The following is a 21,876-nucleotide window of genomic DNA, read 5'->3' as shown; positions in this document are numbered from 1 at the left end:
TAAATGCAAAATAAATGAATGAATGAACTCCGTTTTGAATTTGATGCAAATTTGCAATGCATGAGGGTCATCCTTTTGTGTTAAATGGCTGCATAAAGCAAGCATTTGTTGACTCGCATGTTGATAAGAGTATTAAAACTTGGAACTTGAAAAATATCTGTTTAAGGTAGAAAAAATAAAATGCGATTAATTTGCGATTAATCGTGAGTTAACTATAGACAATCATGCGATTAATCGAGTTAAATATTTTAATCGATTGACAGCACTACTATATATATATTCATATTTTTATCTTGTCTTTTTATATAGTTTATAGTTTTTCTTTGAGTCAGAGAAAGGCGTTTTTTTCTTTAAATCGAATTTATTATTATTATTATTAAAGGGGAACTATCTTATAAATGGCCTTTTTCAGTGTTTAGCATTGTTTCCTAGCTATGTGGACTTATATTAATATGATCTATGTCTCTAATTCTCATATTGGCGCATTCTTCCAATTCTCCTCTCACAATATTCACCCTCACTGAACTGAGTCATCTGAAAATGTGCTGATTTGTGATGTCAGAAAGACACCGCTGCATGATAATGTTCAGGCGCCGGCGCCGCGGCGCAGTGGTTTAGGAGCCCAGGCTCAAAATAGCTCGAGATCTTGAGGTAGAAAAATGCTGTTTTTGAGGACTTGATTAGAAATACAAAACAATGAATTAAAAAATATATATAATTACAGAGGTGTTCCATAAACTCACAGGAATTGTGTAAAAGTGCCCAAATAGTGAAAGAAATAGTAAAATAGTTCCCCTTTAAAGCTAACGTCGCTGTAGGAGAGCACATCACTCAGTTACTTCTGTTACCTCCTCAACCTTTCTCCCCGCGGCGATGTTTACGATCTGTACCTCCTCCAAGCAAAACTGCTTATTTTCCCATCCATCCATTATTTTTATTTTAGTATTTGGTCGGAAATGGATGAACAGGCCAGACGCATTACCCCTATACCTCCTCTGTAACTACCCCCCAGCTTGGGGTCTCTAACCTGTGTACATTTTCTCCCAGGCAGAAGCTGGTGCTCCATGCTAACAAGGCCAGGTCCCTGTTTACTGAGGACTGTGCCATGAAATACCGCCTGTTCATCTCTAAGAGCGAGGAGTGGATGAGGTAATCTCTCCCTCTCCTTTCTCTCTCTCCTTTCTCTCTCTCCTTTGTCTCCCTCTCTCCTTTCTCTCTCTCTTATCTCTCTCACTTATCTCTCTCTTATCTCTCTCCTTTCTCTCTCATCTCTCCTCTCTCTCTCTCTCTCTCTCTCTCTCTCTCCCTCTCCCTCTCCCCCTGCTCTGTCCCTGCAGATGGGTGTAAAATATCGCAGGATTGATTCAACTACAATGGACAATGTACTGCAGTATTCTGATTATTGACCTTATTCCAAATAAGACTAATATTCTGTCTTAAGCGGTTTACGTGAGTTGCTTATAGAACTATCCCATTCATATTCTCATTTTAATAGCGCATAGTCCAATAGATAATTTAAATATAGTCTGGTATGTCAAAATGTCTTCAATGGTCTGGACTAAAACTGAATACACAAGTGGAATATGCTTACTCTGATTAACACTTTCTTTCGAACAAGGTCATCAGGAAATCATATGCACATGGCCATTTGTTGTTCAGAGGGTTAAGGGTTCATTCTGATTCTAATGTATTGCGATGGTGAGATCTATCCTGTGACGAGAGTCGCAACGTCACACCGAAACGAGATGTTCCCAATTTTTTATATTTTTTTTATCTACTTTTTCTCCCATTTTTCTATTTTTCTCCCATCCCAATTTCGTATCGTCCAATTCTACCCTCCCCTGTTTCGAACGCTGTTAGGCCATGCCTCCCACAAGCCGGCTGCAATGTGGACGAAGCCTTGCATCACGTGTCCCCTCCGGTACACGAGGAGGCAGCCGTCGCATTTTTTCACCTGCACAGCGCGATCTCTCAGCGGCGAGGGTCTGCGTGGGAGGGACACGCCGCCCCCGTCGCTTCCTGATTCTGCTGCGCAGGCGCACCAACCGACCTGTAGGAGTCGCTGTCCACAACGTCCGATCCCCACACACTTAGCCGCCCAGATGTTCCCAATTCTCAACCTGACCTCTTTGTGAGTCAGTGTTTATGCTGCCGTCGCCATGGTTACAGGGCTCAGATTTGCCTCTGTGCGACTGAAGAGATTTACACAGTAATGAGTCAAACACAGGCAATAATTACTGTGTGTGTGTGATTGATTGATTGATTGATTGAAAATGTTATTAACAGATTGCAGAATGGGTACAATACAGTACAGCTCAATACACACAATTGTTAAGGGGATGCAGACCAGAGAAAGACTTTCGTCTTGTTTACATCAGGGTCCCCCATTTTCAATTCATCGTGTGTGTGTGTGTGCGTGCGTGCGTGCGTGCAAGCACCTTCAGCGAATGAACGGCTGAGAGAGGAACACGATGAGGAAGTGAACCTGTGAGCTTAGCAACCGAGGATTGAATCGTGGCGTTGAATTAGTTTGTTTTCTTTCCGGTTCTCTGACGGCGTGTCTGTTCCTCCCGTGTCTGTTTTGGCAGGAAAGTGCACCACGTGAGGAAGCAGCTGCTGGGTCTGACCGGGCAGTGCGTCAGCGTCGAGAAGGAGGTCTCCGTGCTCATGGAGAGGGTCATTAAGGTAAGGCTGTCCCCGAAGCCTGTTTTTGGGATTCGAACTTCGTCAGGGTTTTTCGAACGAACCTTCGAACCTTCATTTTTAATACATTTCTTTTTTTTAATAATTCAAATACGGTATATATATTCTTTTATCTTTTTTTTTTTATTTTTATTTTTTTTTCAAACTAAATCCTCAATTTGAATAAAGTGATTACCGTAATTCCTCTAATAGTAACCCCGGCTTGTATTCGTTTCAACTGTAGCGGATACCAGGCTTGTATTAGGAGGAGGCATGTATAAGAGGGAGGCCTATATTTCTAATTTTCAAACCGATCATAATGAATAAATCAACATTTTGTGTCAGTTTGAACCCAGTAAAATGTACTGGGTTCATTTATGAAGCCAAGTACTGTATGAAATACGGTAGTAAACAGTGCAATTACAGGTGGTCAAAAAAAGTAAAATAAAGTAAAATAGTGCAATCACAATACTGGTATAATAATAATAATAACTTCGTTTTATACAATTCTGAGGTAGGCTTACTCTCTTGGTAAACATTAACACCATACCATTATATGGTATTTACTGCACAGCCAGGCCAGCATATACATGAAACCCGGCTTGTATTAGGAGGTCAGCTTATAATTGCTTAGCTCAACAGCACACCCGGTCATTAATAGAGACCCGGTTTTTAATTGAATACCGGTTACTATTAGAGGAATTACGGTAATCTGATTAAATGAGTCTTTTCTTTTTTTTATTAAATCAACTTTCCAGCCCCAGACCCAGCCCAGGGAGAAGCCCCAGCCCAACTAAATCAATTAAATCAACTTTTTAATGAATATAACTCATCAGTTTCTTTTAATACTATAATATTAGTGTAGCCTAATCTTTATCTGCAACTGTGAAGAAAAACCCCATTGGTTTAAACAGAATTAATAATAAAAGAATTCGAATGCCAACGTAACGAACGAAGGTTCGAACGTTCTAACGTTTGGGCTCAGCCCTACATCAAGGTAAACCAGGAGGAAGGAGGTCTCCGTGCTCATGGAGAGGGTCATCAAGGTAAACCAGGAGGAAGGAGGTCTCTGTGCTCATGGAGAGGGTCATCAAGGTAAACCAGGAGGAAGGAGGTCTCTGTGCTCATGGAGAGGGTCATCAAGGTAAACCAGGAGGAAGGAGGTCTCTGTGCTCATGGAGAGGGTCATCAAGGTAAACCAGGAGGAAGGAGGTCTCTGTGCTCATGGAGAGGGTCATCAAGGTAAACCAGGAGGAAGGAGGTCTCTATGCTCATGGAGAGGGTCATCAAGGTAAACCAGGAGGAAGGAGGTCTCCGTGCTCATGGAGAGGGTCATCAAGGTAAACCAGGAGGAAGGAGGTCTCTGTGCTCATGGAGAGGGTCATCAAGGTAAACCAGGAGGAAGGAGGTCTCCGTGCTCATGGAGAGGGTCATCAAGGTAAACCAGGAGGAAGGAGGTCTCTGTGCTCATGGAGAGGGTCATCAAGGTAAACCAGGAGGAAGGAGGTCTCCGTGCTCATGGAGAGGGTCATCAAGGTAAACCAGGAGGAAGGAGGTCTCTGTGCTCATGGAGAGGGTCATCAAGGTAAACCAGGAGGAAGGAGGTCTCTGTGCTCATGGAGAGGGTCATCAAGGTAAACCAGGAGGAAGGAGGTCTCTATGCTCATGGAGAGGGTCATCAAGGTAAACCAGGAGGAAGGAGGTCTCCGTGCTCATGGAGAGGGTCATCAAGGTAAACCAGGAGGAAGGAGGTCTCTGTGCTCATGGAGAGGGTCATCAAGGTAAACCAGGAGGAAGGAGGTCTCTGTGCTCATGGAGAGGGTCATCAAGGTAAACCAGGAGGAAGGAGGTCTCCGTGCTCATGGAGAGGGTCATCAAGGTAAACCAGGAGGAAGGAGGTCTCCGTGCTCATGGAGAGGGTCATCAAGGTAAACCAGGAGGAAGGAGGTCTCTATGCTCATGGAGAGGGTCATCAAGGTAAACCAGGAGGAAGGAGGTCTCTGTGCTCATGGAGAGGGTCATCAAGGTAAACCAGGAGGAAGGAGGTCTCCGTGCTCATGGAGAGGGTCATCAAGGTAAACCAGGAGGAAGGAGGTCTCTGTGCTCATGGAGAGGGTCATCAAGGTAAACCAGGAGGAAGGAGGTCTCTGTGCTCATGGAGAGGGTCATCAAGGTAAACCAGGAGGAAGGAGGTCTCTGTGCTCATGGAGAGGGTCATCAAGGTAAACCAGGAGGAAGGAGGTCTCCGTGCTCATGGAGAGGGTCATCAAGGTAAACCAGGAGGAAGGAGGTCTCTGTGCTCATGGAGAGGGTCATCAAGGTAAACCAGGAGGAAGGAGGTCTCTGTGCTCATGGAGAGGGTCATCAAGGTAAACCAGGAGGAAGGAGGTCTCCGTGCTCATGGAGAGGGTCATCAAGGTAAACCAGGAGGAAGGAGGTCTCTGTGCTCATGGAGAGGGTCATCAAGGTAAACCAGGAGGAAGGAGGTCTCTGTGCTCATGGAGAGGGTCATCAAGGTAAACCAGGAGGAAGGAGGTCTCTGTGCTCATGGAGAGGGTCATCAAGGTAAACCAGGAGGAAGGAGGTCTCTGTGCTCATGGAGAGGGTCATCAAGGTAAACCAGGAGGAAGGAGGTCTCCGTGCTCATGGAGAGGGTCATCAAGGTAAACCAGGAGGAAGGAGGTCTCTGTGCTCATGGAGAGGGTCATCAAGGTAAACCAGGAGGAAGGAGGTCTCTGTGCTCATGGAGAGGGTCATCAAGGTAAACCAGGAGGAAGGAGGTCTCTGTGCTCATGGAGAGGGTCATCAAGGTAAACCAGGAGGAAGGAGGTCTCTGTGCTCATGGAGAGGGTCATCAAGGTAAACCAGGAGGAAGGAGGTCTCCGTGCTCATGGAGAGGGTCATCAAGGTAAACCAGGAGGAAGGAGGTCTCTGTGCTCATGGAGAGGGTCATCAAGGTAAACCAGGAGGAAGGAGGTCTCCGTGCTCATGGAGAGGGTCATCAAGGTAAACCAGGAGGAAGGAGGTCTCCGTGCTCATGGAGAGGGTCATCAAGGAGAGACTTGTATGAACGGATGGCACGGACATTTCCAGTCGAGTCTACATTATTCTTTTTGTACAAACACTTACAAAAAAACAACATTTACTTCGAAAAGGGAAACGAAAAAGACAAACGACAATCAAAAATATACAACAACAAAAGGCGGCTGGGTGGCGCAGCGGACCAAGTGCTCGTCACCAATGCGAGAGACACTGGTATCGAATCCTCCAGGGTCCGGCTTGGCCGGCCGTCATACTGACACAATTGGTGGTGTCAGCGGGTGGGAAGCCGGTGGGTGGTAATCTGGTCGTTGTAAAACAGCGACTCCTACAGGTCGGTCAGGGCGCCTGCACAGCGAGGGAGGGAGCTGGTGAAGGTAGTGTGACCCTCCCACGCGTTACACTTCACCAATGAGAGTCCGCGCTGCCAGGTGAAAAGAGGTTGCTGGCTGTCTCCTATGTATCGGAGGAAGCATGTGATAGACTTCAGGGCTCCCTAGACCGACCAGTGGGGGGCACATGCGCGCAACGACCAGGAAGGGGAGGGGGGAATTGGCATAACGACTAAATTGGGATGGGAGGAAAATACGGTTAACCTATTTAAAAAATCTATAAAAATAAAAAAAATAAATTTCAGAAAAAGTTGTAATAGATTTCTGTATAGAAATCTATTAAAACATAATGGATCTATAAAGAAGGATTGTGATGGATTTCAGTGTTAAAATGTCCAACCCCAAGAGAGCTTCCTGCACAGGTCCCACCCACCTCCAGGGTCTGAGGCCCCACTTGTGTTGGGAACCATGCAAAATAAAAGCGATACATGAAGTGCAGACAAAGAACGAGTATGAAAATAGACAGAATAAGCGCGGCTGGGTGGCGTAGCGGAGATTGCGCTCGTCACCAATGCAAGAGACTCCGGTATCGAATCCCAGTCTCAGCATTGCCTTCGGCTTCGGCCGGCCGTCGTACTGGTTCATTTGGCAGAGTCAGCGGGTGGAAGTCGATGGGTGGGGTTTGGACGTTGTGGACAGCGACCCCTACAGGTCGGTTGGGAGACGCCTGCACAGCAGAGACAGGAAGTGGCGAGGGTAGTGTGAGCCTCCCATGCGTTACACAACGCCAATGAGAGTCCGCGCTGGCAGGCGAAAAGATGTGACAGGCTGCCTCCTCGTGATGCAAGGCTTCTATCCTCTCTACAACCGACCAGTGGGGGGCATAGTCGAGCAACGTTCAAGACAGGGGAGGGGAGAATTGGATACACGAAATTGGGATGGGAGAAAATAAGGAGAAAAAGTGGATAAAAAAAAAGAAAATAGACAGAATAAGAGCAGTGCAATAAAATAGACATAAATTAGCATAGAATAGACTGAGTAAAATAGTGCAATAGTGCAGTAGAAGGAAAAAAGGGAAAAACCCACTGAGAATGCCACCATCCCCATCTCGATTTATAGTGGATTTCAACTGCACTGACAGACCACTCCACACTGCAACCATTGCCTCCCTCTCTCCATGAACGCAAGCTGTCAAAAGCTCCAAATACACAATGTCCAAATACATCAAAATCCATGAGAGGAAGAGAATGAGGGGGTTTCCAGCGCATAGCTACCAGCTTCTTTGCTGCTGTCAGCCCAGCAAGAAGACTGTGTGTTTCCACAAGTGACCAGAGCAAATTCAGAATTAACACATTGGGCATGGGAGGGACATGAATCTCAAACTATTTGGAAGGTTTTGCAGCAACCGACACCCAGAAACCAGCCACTGGGTAACCAAGTCTACATTTTTGATTATTCATCTGGCTGGGGACACTGTAAGAGCCAAATAATACAGATTTGTATTAGCCATTGGACATGAGTCTGAAACCTTTTTGCTGCACGCACTGAAAACTAAATGGTAAACGAAAGTCTAAAGAAATTCTGCCATTACAGACACCTTTATAATAATAATAATAATAAATAATAATAATTTTTTTCATCTGGTGCACGAGACTCCGAAAGCAGATGTGTTACCATGAGAAAGTCGACCTATGGATGAACATTCCAGTTGCAGTCGGGATGAACATTCCAACTTTCTATGTCTTGTGTGCCGTCCACATATAAAGCCATTTCAGTCCTGTCGATGATTTCATGGTTCTCAATAAAGCCTTAAAGGCCCCATGAAATCAAAATAGATCAAAGAAATGTTGATGAGTAAGGGGTGTATACAAATGTTGTTCAATGTTAGCTTGCTAGCATAGCAACTAATGTAGCGTAATGTTGCTAACATTAGCTTGCTAGCTCTGTGCGTTCAGTAGAAAGCTACAAGCTAGTTTAGCTCAGCACAGATTAATGGAAGCGGATATGGACCACTAGCCTAGCTGTTTCCTCTCCTGGAGTTTTAAGCTAGGGTAGTAGTCCGTATCCGCTTCCATTCATTTGTGCTAAGCTAGGCTAGCTTGCAGCCGGATAGATTTCTACTGAACGCACAGGAAGGAAAATGGAGGAAATTGGTATCTATCTTCTTGTCTGACTCTGGAGAAGACGATAATCCCATAATGTTGGTGTGTTTTAATGCTATGTTTTCTTAGAGAGGGGTGGGGTCCCCACCCTTATTTGACAGGTGATCCTGTAATTGAGTCAGAAAGTTCCTGTGACCTTCAACATGTCAGACGTGAAAGTTACACATCTTTCACACCTCTCATGAACGACACGTCAGAAAGGGTGCAGGAGAACAGGGTAGGACGCTCTCCGAACTATATCTAAATAGTTTTTCTGTTTTCCGTGTGTGTGTGCGTGTGTAGCTCCAGGAACAAGTGCCTGCGAAGGTGATGCCCCTGGCGACTGGCGGGATCAAGCCCCAGGCGTACCTGAGTCAGAGCACGCTGGTGGAGATGACTCTGGGGTGAGTCACTCACTACACCTTTCCTGTGTCCGGTGCTCTCGCCTGAGATGAAGGCTGTGACCCTACAGTCACACCTCCTACAGGATTGTACCGCGGTAGCATTTCTTAGTTGCATGCGCTCCTAAAACATAAACAAATTTGTTCAGCTTGGAATTCAACATAGAGTTGGGCATTTTCAATTGTTTTCACTAATAATACTCCTGATTGCAAAAGGGCAAATACCGCCGCCTACGCCTTCCAGCCGGTATTGCACTCCATTCGAAATTATGTCGTTTCTTTTCTGGGCCGATCTGAGCCGTGCGGGTCGGGTTTAAATACTCCGGCAAGACGAGCGTTTACAACGATACATCTGCGAGGCTGGCCCCCCTTCATATGCAATGCCGGACAACGTGGGACGGACCTCCACAAGCAGTATTTGGAATGGCGATCAGATAATTGGATTATTCTTTTTGCATTACATCAGAGGCCAGGTAAGAACACTATATATCAAATCTTGCGTTGATCTGATATTTCTTTCTCCCGCAATCGAAGCTGTGTGTGTGGATGTTGTGCTTTTTACCGTTGTCTAATAATAATAATAATAATAATTAATTTAATTTATATAGCGCTTCTCAATAACCCGAAGTCGCTGACAGTAGTCGGGAGCAGGAGTACAAACAAAGAAACAAAAACAAAGAAACAAAAACAAAAACAACAAAGAAAGCAAAGAAACAAACAAAAGGATCATGAGACCATGGGGGGAACAGGGGAGACAGCCTGATAGCACAAAAAAGACTGGAGACAGACATCAATCAGGTTGGAGGGGAGGGGGGGGGTTAGGGGTGGGGGGGGTTGAAGGCAAGGGAGAACAGGTGGGTTTTGAGGCGAGCTTTGAAGGTGGAGAGTGTAGGGGAGTCTCTGATGGACTGGGGGAGGGAGTTCCAGAGTCGGGGTGCAGTGCGAGAGAAGGCCCGATCTCCAAAGTTTTTAAGCTTTGATGTCGGGACAGTGAGGGAGGCAGTGGAGGAGGACCGGAGGGAACGGGTGGGGCGGTAGGGGAGAAGGAGATCAGTCAGGTAGGGGAGAGGGGGGGGGGCGAGCGCCCCGCTACAAGCCCCCTTTCATTCTTGCATGAGGAAGGATAATAACGATAATCTAGCGTTGATTTCAGGAAGATTCGATAATCAGGCGAAAAATGACAACGTGATAAGTGGATTCCACTAAAACGCTATTATCGCGTCTTCTCCTGGGATTACTAAGAATCACCAAAACTATACTCATATTCAAAACGGTATAAAACGGAAATGTACGGATGAAAAAATCAGTTTTTTGCATGTTGACCAGAAGCAACTCACTGACATGGGTGTTATTAGACCCATAGCTATTGTAACTGAGGGGTACAATTCCCTGACTGTATTGATAAGTATGGTATCATTAAACCACTACCGCTTTATGTACTTTAACTACTGGCCATACAGTACACGATATCTAAATATGATGAACACTTTCCCACAATGAAATCGGGTCCACACAAAGGTAATAATCAAATATTTAATATATAGCAAAAGGTACATATAATAGTTACTATTACATTTATGATTTGAATGCACTTGTAAGGCAAATGAGTACTCGTAGGCAAATCAACACTGAATGTCCAATCTCTGGTTACGCAGGAAGCAAGTATACAACCTGGCTCTTAGGGAATTATAACGATGGCACACTTAATGATTATAGCTGGATATACTGTAGGGGTCCTCCCGGTTGTAAGCCGGTAGGGGGGGTAGGAGAGCCGTCGGCAGTATCCCGTCTGGTCAACGATGTCTAGGGAGACTTCAAGTACAGAAGACAGTGCAGTAGAATCTTGATCCACAGATGAATACACCTTGGCTCTCTTGTAGGCTGTAGCTGTAGCTGTAGCTGTAGGTCCACAATGAAGAAGAAGCGAGGCGACCTCAGTCTGGTCTGAGCGCCGTCTCACCTTGACTCCTTTCGGGGTAAATCCAACACTCACCGGTGTTGGCGATTATCCGCTCCACAAATCAAAGTACCAAAGCAAATATATATTCCATGCCGCATAGGGCTCAGCAGTCGTCGGGTAGGTAATCCAATGTACAGGTCCACTCGGTCCTCGCCTAGAACTCCTCGGATGAAAGCACCACGTGTGGTCTGCCCAACCTGGCTAAGACTCTAGATAACACGAGGAAGCGACGGGGATGCTGCTCACTTTAGAACTCTAACCGCACGATGCACCATACATAATAGACTATTATTACTTAATAGAAATACGGTGCCAAACTCTGACAATTCAGCTATTAATTCGCACGAGGTCTCAATGCTATTCTAAGGCCAAACAGGCCATACTACACCGCACGCGGTATCGTGGGGTGAGGCTTCACGTTCTGTTACTTAGTTGGGTAGAAGGGTAAAGGACTAAGAGGGATTTCTACATTTACTTGCGCCATATTTATATGCGTGGTGAACAAATAGTGCCACTCTCTTTTCGGTAGCCGTATTCCTGCGCAGAGCCGGGGCTAGTAGAGACATGTCTCGTCGGTACCATTGAACTTGGCTCCAAGGGGCTTGTCTCCTGGCGCCAGGTCCTTGTCCAATAAGAGAATGAACTATTATGGGCTATAGTAGACTAAAGGGATATTCCGTGTATATGTACAAGGAATATACAAGGGATATCAAACGATATACAAATACTATTCAATATATATCCATAAATAAATATATATATTCGGTTTAATCTGATCCTTCACAACAGCCGCCCCCTAATTAGTCCCACCTAATTAGCTAAGCAGAGACAGATTAACCGCACTGTCCACTACTCAATGTCCGCTGTAAGGTCAGTCAGCTCACAAAGTCATAGGGTCATGGTCGTCATCGATAGTATCAGGGAGCCTTGGCAGTTCTATTAGCCTCGCCACGGGTCGGGTGTAGGTCCGCCCTTGGATGAGCACTTCAGCTGCTCGGACCTTTCCATCGGCACCGGTGATCACTTTGCTTACGCGGCCAGCCGGCCACATAGCTCGGGGTAGTGACTGGTCGATAATCATGACGACTGTTCCTTCTGTCAAATTGTCTCTCTCTTTTACCCACTTCTGGCGGGTCTGTAGAGACGGTAGGTAGTGGAGTAGGAAGCTGTTCCAAAACTTGTCAGCCAGTACTTGACTGTACCTCCACATTCTTCGGCCGTTCGCTTCTTCAGGCCTGTACATTGTCTGGGGTAGCGCGGGGTCCAGCCGCCCCATCAAGAGTGTGTTGGGGGTGACTGGGTCGACATCTGCTACATCACTTGAGACGTAACCGAGGGGCTTTGAGTTCAATACTCCCTCGATCTCCGTGAGGACTGTCATTAAGACTTCTTCCGCCACGGTCTGGGCCCCAAGCACGGCGTACAGGGCTGTCTTTATGGAACGTACTTCTCGTTCCCAAGTTCCACCGAAGTGAGGTGCGTTCGGGGGATTAAACTGGAAGTCAATCTGGGATGGAGCGAGGTGGGTCTTAAGTTCTGGGCCCATAGCTTGGAAGCTCTCTCTCAGCTCTCTTTCTCCGCCTTTGAAGTTTGTCCCGTGATCAGACAACAATGTAGACGGTTTTCCTTTCCGTGATGTGAATCTTCGGAAGGCCATAAGGAATGAGTCTGTGCTCATGGTTGGAAGGAGTTCGATATGTATCGCTCTGGTGGTCATGCATTTGAATACAATACCCCACCGCTTCTCGGTTCCTCTTCCTCTCTTTATATACAGCGGGCCGAAACAGTCCATACCGGTGGAGTGAAAAGGCTTGTCGCCGAGTCGGAGGCGACAGGGAGGTAGGTCAGCCATCCGGGGTATACTGGGCTGGGCTCGCCACTTACGACAGTCTAGACAGGTTCGCTGGAAGCGCCGCACTGCTTCTCTCCCTTGCAGTATCCAATAACGACGTCTGATCTCCGCGAAGACTCTCTCTGCCCCTGCGTGGTGCACATCCTCGTCGTATTTCTTTATGATCAGCTCTGTGACCTTGTGTCGGCTGTTCAAGACTATCGGGTACTTGACGTCATCCGGTAAGTCTGGGGCTCTCCGCAGACGACCACCCACTCTGATGAGACTATGGGCGTCGCTCTCGGGGGCTAGGTGGAGCAGTCTGCTGTCTGATGGGACGGGCTTTGCTCCCTGTAGACAGGCTAGCTCATCGGGGAACGAGTCTCTCTGGGCTCGTTGTAGTAGAAGAAGTTCTGCTTCTTCGTAGTCAGCTGCTGAAATGTCAGTTGTGGGCTGAACCTCTGGGTGGTGCCACAGAAATGTCTTTAGCTGCGCACTCTGTAGGGTGAGGCAATCGTCTAGATCGGGGTCTGTGGGGACGAGTGTGTGTGTCAACCCACAGAACATAGGTTTCTTGTTCTCTGCCTCCTCTTTACTCGCCTCCCGTGGGGTGGGTGTAGGCCACTCTTCTTCGGGGAGCTTGAGAAACTCTGGTCCGTCACTGTAGAGGTTGTGACGGGTGAGGTCATCCAGGGACATTCCCCGGGTGATGACGTCAGCTGGGTTGTGTTTGGTGTCCACATACCTCCAGCTCGCTACTTCTGTTAACTCTTGAATCTCGGTGACTCTGACTCCCACGAAGACCTTGTATCTGCACGAATCAGACCGGATCCATGTGAGTACTGTCGTGGAGTCTGACCACAAGATTGTTCTTTGCACCGGGATGGTGAGTTCACGTTGGATTAACGTGGCGAGCTGCGCTCCTGCTAGGGCTGCGCAGAGCTCTAGACGCGGGATAGATTGTTGCTTTCGTGGGGCTATTCTTGAGCGAGCCAGGATGAAAGCAGTATGTATTTCTCCTCCCTCCTCTCGGGCACGCAAGTAGGCCACCGAACCGTAGGCTACTTCGGAGGCGTCGCTGAATACGTGCAGGTCGATCTTGCATGTCTCTGGCCTCACTGTGGGTGGGAAGTAGCTGCGGCGTATATTAACACCTGGGAGTGAGCGGAGTTCTGTCTCCCACTCTCTCCATGTGGATGCAAGGTGTTCGGGTATGGGATCGTCCCAGCCCTGGTCCTTGTCCCATAGCGCTCTTACAATCATCTTTGCCCTGGTGGTGTAAGGTAGAATACATCCCAACGGGTCATATTGTCTGGCGAGTGTTCTGTATACACTCCGTCTGGTGGTCGGTATTGCCGTCGACCTTCCCTGCTCCTTGGTCAGGGGTTTGTGTCTATAATGGAGCGAGTCTGTTTTGAAGCGCCAGACTAGTCCTAGTGTCATTTCTTGGGCTTCTCCTGGGATGGTCGCCATCCAGGTGTCGCTGCTCGCTGCCTTGTCCTCGGGGGAGAGGCTGCGCAGTACTTGCGGGTCGCTGCTGGCCCACTGCCTGAGATCAAAGCCGCCTTTGATCAGGGAGGCGCGGAGCTTGAGTAGGAGAGCCTCGGCTTCTTCTGGCGTCGAGACGCTTTGTAAACAGTTGTCCACGTAGAAACTATTTGTCACACTTTGTTGGACCTCTTCATCTGCTGCTGGGTCCTCTGCGACGTGTTTTTGTAGTGCAAACGTAGCACAGCATGGGCTGCATGTGGTTCCGAAAGGGAGGACTTCCCATTGATAGATGGCTGGGTGCTCATCTCCGATCCTCTCTCTCCATAGGAACCGCAGCAGGGGCTTGTCCTCCTCCACTAGTCTCACCTGCAGGAACATCCCTTTGATGTCGCCGCTGATAGCCACCTTGTCCTGGCGGAAGCGTAGTAGCACGCCTAGTAGGGAGGAGCCGAGTGTTGGGCCGGCCAAGAGTTCTTTATTCAGATTTTGTGATCCGATCTGGTAGCTGCAGTTAAACACAATGCGATCCTTGCCGTTGTGGTGGACCTTGTGGTGCGGCACGTACCATGATTCGGTCGTCTGATCGGCCTCTTTAATGTCAATTTTCTTTATGTGTCCCGCTGTGATTAGTTTGTTAATCTCAGCGCGGTACACAGCTTCTTGAGCGGGGTCTTTGGCTAGGCGCCGCTCTGTGTTCAATAGATACCGCTCCGTCGCCTCTTTTGTGGCGTGAAAGGTGGGCATTCCCTCTCGCCTCAGGAGTGGAGTTGCGTATCATCACTCCGTTGACGTTGACTCTCTTTGTCCCGTGCTCGAGGAGGGCTATAGCGTAGATATCTTCCTTAGAACGAATGTCTTTCTTTTCGTTCTTAAAGGGCATTGTCTCTAGTGTCCATAGCCTCTCGACATGCTGCAGGAGTGTGGTGTCTCCTTCTGTCGCTCTGGAGTGGAGGCAGCTAGTGGCTGCTGTTCGGTTAAGAGACTTGGCGAGGGGGCCTTGTAATGTCCATCCTAGGCGGGTCTCGACTGCTGCAGGACAACCTCTGGGTCCTGTATGGACCCGGTCTATCGGGACTATGAGGTCTGCATGGTCGGAGCCTATCAGCAGGGTCGGGGTGGCACCGTCTATGAGCGGGATAGGGAGTTGACGCAGGTGCACATATTTATCCATCAGCTTGGCGATGGGGTAGGTGTACTGCGATAGTCCTATTTCTTGGCTGGTGAAAGCATTAGTAATCCTATACCGTCTCTCGGGCTGCCCGCTGGCTGCGATAGTGAAGGAGACATTCTCGCCCTTTATCGTCTTTAGATCTCTTCTTATTGTCCGAATCGTCATCTGGTTCTCGCTCCCCCGCAGCCCCAGCTGGGCCGCAGCGGACGCGAGGAGAAGGGTCTTCTCTGACCCGTCGTCAAGGACGGCGTAAGTGTCCATGACCTTATCTTGGTAACTCAGTGTTACGCGGACCACCTTTAAGAGCACCTGGGCGCCGCTGCTGCTAGCGGGGTCAATGTACATAACGCTTGCCTTTGTGCTGCTGGATGGTGCAGGCTTTCTTCTGTTACTGTCGTGTAGGACATCTAGGTGGGCTCCGTCACACCGACTACACCTCTTCTTGAGGCGGCACTCGGCTGCCATGTGACTGCGCGCACATCGGTAACAGCGCCTGTTGGACTTTATCCAGTGACTCACTTCTTCAGCGGTCATCTTCTTGAACTGGTCACATTGTGACAACCAGTGTTCCTTCTCGCAGTACGGGCACACCATCTTCCACTTCTCTTTCATCGAGGGGGTACTGTGGTTCTTGCTGCTCGGTACTGATTCTGATTGGTGCATGACAGTCACCGATCTTCGGCCATCGTTTGCTCTCCTAGGTCCCTCTCTGGAGCTGGGTGTGCTCCGCACGATCGTATCCAGCCGTAGGCTGCTGACTTCTCTTGCCAGGAAGTCGGCTAGGTCTAGGAGGGATGGCTCGGGACCGTTAGGATCACGGTGGTCTCTTTGCCGCCTGAAGCGCTCCTGTCGGGCGGGCGGCAGCTTCTCTAAAATCCTCTCGACGTTCGAGTTTGCGTATAGTTCGTGCATACCCTTTTCTCGTTGCGCCCCCAGCATCCCTACCAGGGATTGTACTTTGATAGACAGGTCGTCTAGTGAGCGATTGTCTGTTGCTGGGGGTAGGCGGTCAATATGCCTTATCTCTTGTATTACGTAATCCCATATACGTCCATATCTTTGGTCTAGTGCTGCTAGAGCCGCTGTGTATGGGGTAGTAGAGGTGGCATAGGCCAGCGCTATGTTGTGCGCTCTGGGCACTTTCAGGTGCTTCAATAGGATGGCATACTTGTGGCGTTCATCAGCTACATCCACCATCATTGTCTCTAAGCACATCCGTAGCTCCGTGTACTGTGCTCGGTTCTCATGGGTGAAGTCTGGAAACGTCGGTGTGCCAATGTATGACGCCGTGGATGGCTGGCACATCGGTGAGCGTTGGAAGAGAGGCCTCCTGGGCGAGTCTCCTCTTACGCCTCTCGGTGGGCTGGTACTGGCAGGGTACCATGGCCCGCTGGTCCAGGTGCTATTCCTCGGGACTGGTCGTGCGTCGTGCTCACCCGTGAATCGAGTCAGGGGTCTGTAGCGCAGAGCCGCGGGGGTATAGCCTGGACTGTACTGGACCTCCTGGTCCTGTGGAGTAATGTGCTGCTGTCGGGCTTGACTCTCCTCTTCTCCCTCTTCTTCCTCTGCCAGGTCTTCTAGATCCTGTAGTCGTCTATTTAGCCTCTCCGCGGTGTCCGCCGTTCCTTCCTTGTAGCTGTGTCTCACTTGGACCGGTCGGGGAAGGAGTTCGGAGAGGGGTGTAGGCTCTCTCTGGTGGTCGGGCTCAGGGTCACTTAATCGGTTAGGGGAGGGTGCCCTTGACCCGTGTCTTGACGAGGCCCTGGAACCCCTTGTGGAGGGAGGGGGTGTTGCCCTGGTGATCAGCTGCTCCATTAGCTGCGCTTGTAGTCTGTCGCGCTCGGCTTGTAGTCTGTCGCGCTCGGCTTCGCGCTTGGTGAGATCTGCTTCTCTTTGGGCACCGGCAGCGGCACGTTGGGTGTCGGCCCGGTCTCTTGCCATATTCTCTTCCGTCTGAAGGCGTCTCATCTCCAGACGTATGCGTTCTTCGTCGCTCCGTTGCTGCGCTTGGAGTTGTTCGCGCTCGCTAAGCGTCTGTGCTTGGAGTCTATCGCGCTCCGTAGAGGCTGCTATGCTGGCGAGGAACGCCTGTGCCAGCATCCTCTCCGCTTCGCTGGGGGAAGACACTGGTTGGGGTGAGCCGCTCCTGGCAGTACCCGTTGGGGATGCGTTCCCCTGCGGGGAGTCCTGGAGCTCTATCTCCTCGGCGCTCTCCTCATCTTGTTCCGTGCAGAGTTCCATCTCTGGAGGGTTGTCTTCCTCCCGGAGCTCTTGGGGGACTACTTCTTCGGTCTTGGCGGGGGGTAAAGTCGTGTCAGTTCCCTCCTGGTCCCCACCGTGAGCTTGGTCAGTTACATTAGAACCCACTAGGGCCTCTGTGGTCGGGGTATCCTGGTTGATAGGGTCGGACATAATTTTACTTTCTACTTTTACCGCGTTTACCGTTTGTAGAAGGCTAGGTAGTATACTGGCAGCGTAATCCTCTAAGTACTGAGGTGGCTGCCGTCTACGCTGCGGGCGTTCTACTTTAGGAGGACCGTTTCGTGGAGTGTTCATCATAGGCCATTTCAATATTAATACCACTATATTAATATTACACTAATTACCATCCGGCTCGAAGGACCAATTGTAACTGAGGGGTACAATTCCCTGACTGTATTGATAAGTATGGTATCATTAAACCACTACCGCTTTATGTACTTTAACTACTGGCCATACAGTACACGATATCTAAATATGATGAACACTTTCCCACAATGAAATCGGGTCCACACAAAGGTAATAATCAAATATTTAATATATAGCAAAAGGTACATATAATAGTTACTATTACATTTATGATTTGAATGCACTTGTAAGGCAAATGAGTACTCGTAGGCAAATCAACACTGAATGTCCAATCTCTGGTTACGCAGGAAGCAAGTATACAACCTGGCTCTTAGGGAATTATAACGATGGCACACTTAATGATTATAGCTGGATATACTGTAGGGGTCCTCCCGGTTGTAAGCCGGTAGGGGGGGTAGGAGAGCCGTCGGCAGTATCCCGTCTGGTCAACGATGTCTAGGGAGACTTCAAGTACAGAAGACAGTGCAGTAGAATCTTGATCCACAGATGAATACACCTTGGCTCTCTTGTAGGCTGTAGCTGTAGCTGTAGCTGTAGGTCCACAATGAAGAAGAAGCGAGGCGACCTCAGTCTGGTCGGAGCGCCGTCTCACCTTGACTCCTTTCGGGGTAAATCCAACACTCACCGGTGTTGGCGATTATCCGCTCCACAAATCAAAGTACCAAAGCAAATATATATTCCATGCCGCATAGGGCTCAGCAGTCGTCGGGTAGGTAATCCAATGTACAGGTCCACTCGGTCCTCGCCTAGAACTCCTCGGATGAAAGCACCACGTGTGGTCTGCCCAACCTGGCTAAGACTCTAGATAACACGAGGAAGCGACAGGGATGCTGCTCACTTTAGAACTCTAACCGCACGATGCACCATACATAATAGACTATTATTACTTAATAGAAATACGGTGCCAAACTCTGACAATTCAGCTATTAATTCGCACGAGGTCTCAATGCTATTCTAAGGCCAAACAGGCCATACTACACCGCACGCGGTATCGTGGGGTGAGGCTTCACGTTCTGTTACTTAGTTGGGTAGAAGGGTAAAGGACTAAGAGGGATTTCTACATTTACTTGCGCCATATTTATATGCGTGGTGAACAAATAGTGCCACTCTCTTTTAGGGGTGGGACGATACATCGATCCAGATCGATACATCGATGTAATTATCAACGATCGAATCGGATCGATGCGATGTAATAAGATCGATTCATATCGATACTCTTATTTTGAAAATCCTGTGGCGAGTCTCATAACTGATTGTGTTAAATGGGCATATGATATCATCTCATATCGATCGCAGGCACCTGAATCTAATCGTATCGTATTGTATCGTGAGAGACTTTGTGATATCGGCAAATATCGTATCGTTGTCCAAAGAATCGATATCGTATCGTATCATGATGAAACTGGTGATTCCCACCCCTACTCTCTTTTCGGTAGCCGTATTCCTGCGCAGAGCCGGGGCTAGTAGAGACATGTCTCGTCGGTACCATTGAACTTGGCTCCAAGGGGCTTGTCTCCTGGCGCCAGGTCCTTGTCCAATAAGAGAATGAACTATTATGGGCTATAGTAGACTAAAGGGATATTCCGTGTATATGTACAAGGAATATACAAGGGATATCAAACGATATACAAATACTATTCAATATATATCCATAAATAAATATATATATTCGGTTTAATCTGATCCTTCACAACAGCTATAATATAAGATATATTTTAAGCACTCGCAAATTTCGCAGTCTCCCCATTGATTAAAGCGATGGCGTTCTAGCCAGAAGGTAGACAGAGACCCCTGGCACTGAATGAGTTAAAGGAACAGGCCAACATTATGGGAAATACGGTTACCGTCTTCTCCAGAGTCAGACAAGAAGATGGATACAAATTTCCTCTCTGTGCGTTCAGTAGAAAAGCTATCCGGCTGCAAGCTAGCCTAGCTTAACACAAATGAATGGAAGCAGATGCGGCCAAAAACACCCCTCCCTGAGTTTTAAGCTAGGCTAGCTGTATAGCTTTCTACTGAACGCACACAGAGGAAATTGGTATCAATCTTCTTGTCTGACTCTGGAGAAGACGGCAAGCTCAAGGGGAGGATTTTAGTTTCTCGCGGAGGTGGAGGATACGACTGGTACGCGAGACTTTTTGAGTCATCCTGTGGCTCGAGATAATTCCCTCAGTGGAGACATTATTCCTAGCTCTCTTTACAAGCTTCTTTCCAGGCGGCTAACGTCAGACTCTGGTCTTTCTGCAGGATGAAGAAGCTGAAGGAGGAGATGGAGGGAGTTGTGAAAGAGCTGGCAGAGAACAACCACTTCTTGGAGAGGTGAGGGACTCACCGAGAGGGAGGTGGGCGGTCGGCTTGTCTGGCTAACTGGAGGGGAAAAGAATTCCGGTTATTTCATGGTGTTTGTTCAGCCGACCGAATGATCCTACCCCGTTCATCTTACGTGCCCGCCTAACAACACCGCTAAAGAGGAATAATTATCATTATATTATAATGTGTTTGTTCTGGACGCGTTGTGAGTTCTGGATTGTTTCTGCTCTCTCTCTCTTCTGAGGTTTGGCACTTTGACCATGGATGGTGGATTGAGAAACGTGGACAGAATCTGAGAGCAGCAGCCTCCTCTGGCCCAGCGCTTCACCATCTGCACCAGGCAGAGAAAACCCCCATCTTTAACATTGCCAATGACATATATTGTACATATGCCGTGTCTCTATGTTGTAAATACTATATCAAAACTGTAAACTGGTTTCTTATTTTCTTTTTAAGTCTTCTGGCCTTCCGGATATTCTGTTTTATGAAAGTCTTAAAAGTGTAAGATGGGGTACGACTAGTCTGCTGTACTCCGGGGGGTGATCGTATCGTTCAATTCTCTTTGGTTTATTAAAGGTGATAATCAATGCTGCTTTATTTTGCTCATAATCTCGCACATATTTAGGCGGGCGACAGTGGCTCAGGAGGTAGAGCGGTCGTCTGGTAATCGGGAAGGTTCCCGGTTTATCTCCACCAGTGATGTCATCGGGGACATTGAATCGTTGTGTCGTGTTAATTACAGCACCATAAAATTATGTAGATGGAAAGAATATAATTTCATTTGAGCTGTAATTAACACAACACAAGGATTCAATGTCCCTGATGACATCACTGATAACTAAATTAATGTGTGCAAAACTGTGAGATTACAGTATGTGCAAAATAAATCAGAATATTCTTCGGTGAAGTGCCCGTTTAACACCTTTGTGGCAATGTTTTGTCTGCATAATCTTTTGTTTTGTCTGTCTTTTTTGTTTGTCATAATCGTTTCAGTTACTTAAACTTTCCTTTTTTTTATATGATTATTTTAAAGAAAGAATATTTCACTTGTTTGTTTTTCGCCTAGTGGCAAATGTGCGCAATTCTCTCGCTACAGCCGAGTTGAATACTTTTATTAAATTCCATCTTCTTGACGTATTTATTGTTCTTAAAGATCCACCCGTACAAAATGTATGCAAATACTGTACATTCTGCATTAAGGAAAGGGTGAACGTGTCATTGGTTAACCGTGAGAGTAGTCCTTCAGATGACTGACGGTCTGTGACGTACTCAGGCCTTTACCACATTCAATTGCCCACATGGATCTGCGGTCTCTCTGCCGTGTGCAGGACTTCTATTGGCCCTTGTGCAGAAATACCCCTCTTTCATGAATCGGAGACTTGAATCTGTCAGCGAATCGACGATTTTGCTGTATAAATGCTGCCGTTTCTTGTTGATAATCATCATGCAGAGAACAGGACTGTTTGGAGAGAGAAAAGAAAACCTGTAAATAAAAATAGAATATGTGAGACGGCCTTGTCTGAACGTGTCTTGCTTCTATAGCAGTGCCTCTGAAACTCATCAGTAGACTGAACGGGACGGATCGTGCCCTTCGGTTTGGGTTGACTAGCGGATACTAAGAACTCTGCGTCCCTCATCTCGTCAGCCGTGTGTCACGACGGCTTCGTGTCTCAAGGGGAGAGGCGTCACAGAGACGCTCTGGTTTCACACCCACTGTAATGAGCCGTACCGGACTGTTCTGCGTTGGCGGCGGCACTGCGAGCGTCCACTCCTACGAATGTGTGAAAAATGGATACGTGTGAGAAATTATCTCAACAACAGCCACTGATTACGTTTGATTGATTGATTGATTGATTGAAAATGTTATTAACAGATTGCAGAATGGGTACA

The 21,876-nt window shown here is 47.8% G+C and overlaps 1 protein-coding gene across 1 annotated transcript in view; it reads left to right on the top strand.

Moving 5' to 3' along the window:
• Positions 1-21,499, top strand: part of tbk1 (TANK-binding kinase 1) — a 65,013-nt gene extending 43,514 nt beyond the window's left edge. Inside the window, exons 17-21 of the mRNA XM_084330048.1 lie at positions 1,048-1,149; positions 2,589-2,685; positions 8,498-8,598; positions 19,924-19,995; positions 20,231-21,499. Coding sequence (XP_084186174.1) covers positions 1,048-1,149; positions 2,589-2,685; positions 8,498-8,598; positions 19,924-19,995; positions 20,231-20,282 — 424 coding nt within the window. The 3' untranslated portion in view covers positions 20,283-21,499. The remainder of the gene's footprint in view (positions 1-1,047; positions 1,150-2,588; positions 2,686-8,497; positions 8,599-19,923; positions 19,996-20,230) is intronic.
• Positions 21,500-21,876: the final 377 nt, after the last annotated feature.

Source organism: Notolepis coatsorum, assembly GCF_963971535.1.
Source record: "Notolepis coatsorum genome assembly, chromosome: 15".
NCBI lineage: Eukaryota > Metazoa > Chordata > Actinopteri > Aulopiformes > Paralepididae > Notolepis > Notolepis coatsorum.
Note: the sequence above shows the minus strand (reverse complement) of the source record. Positions and strands in the feature narration are given on the sequence as shown.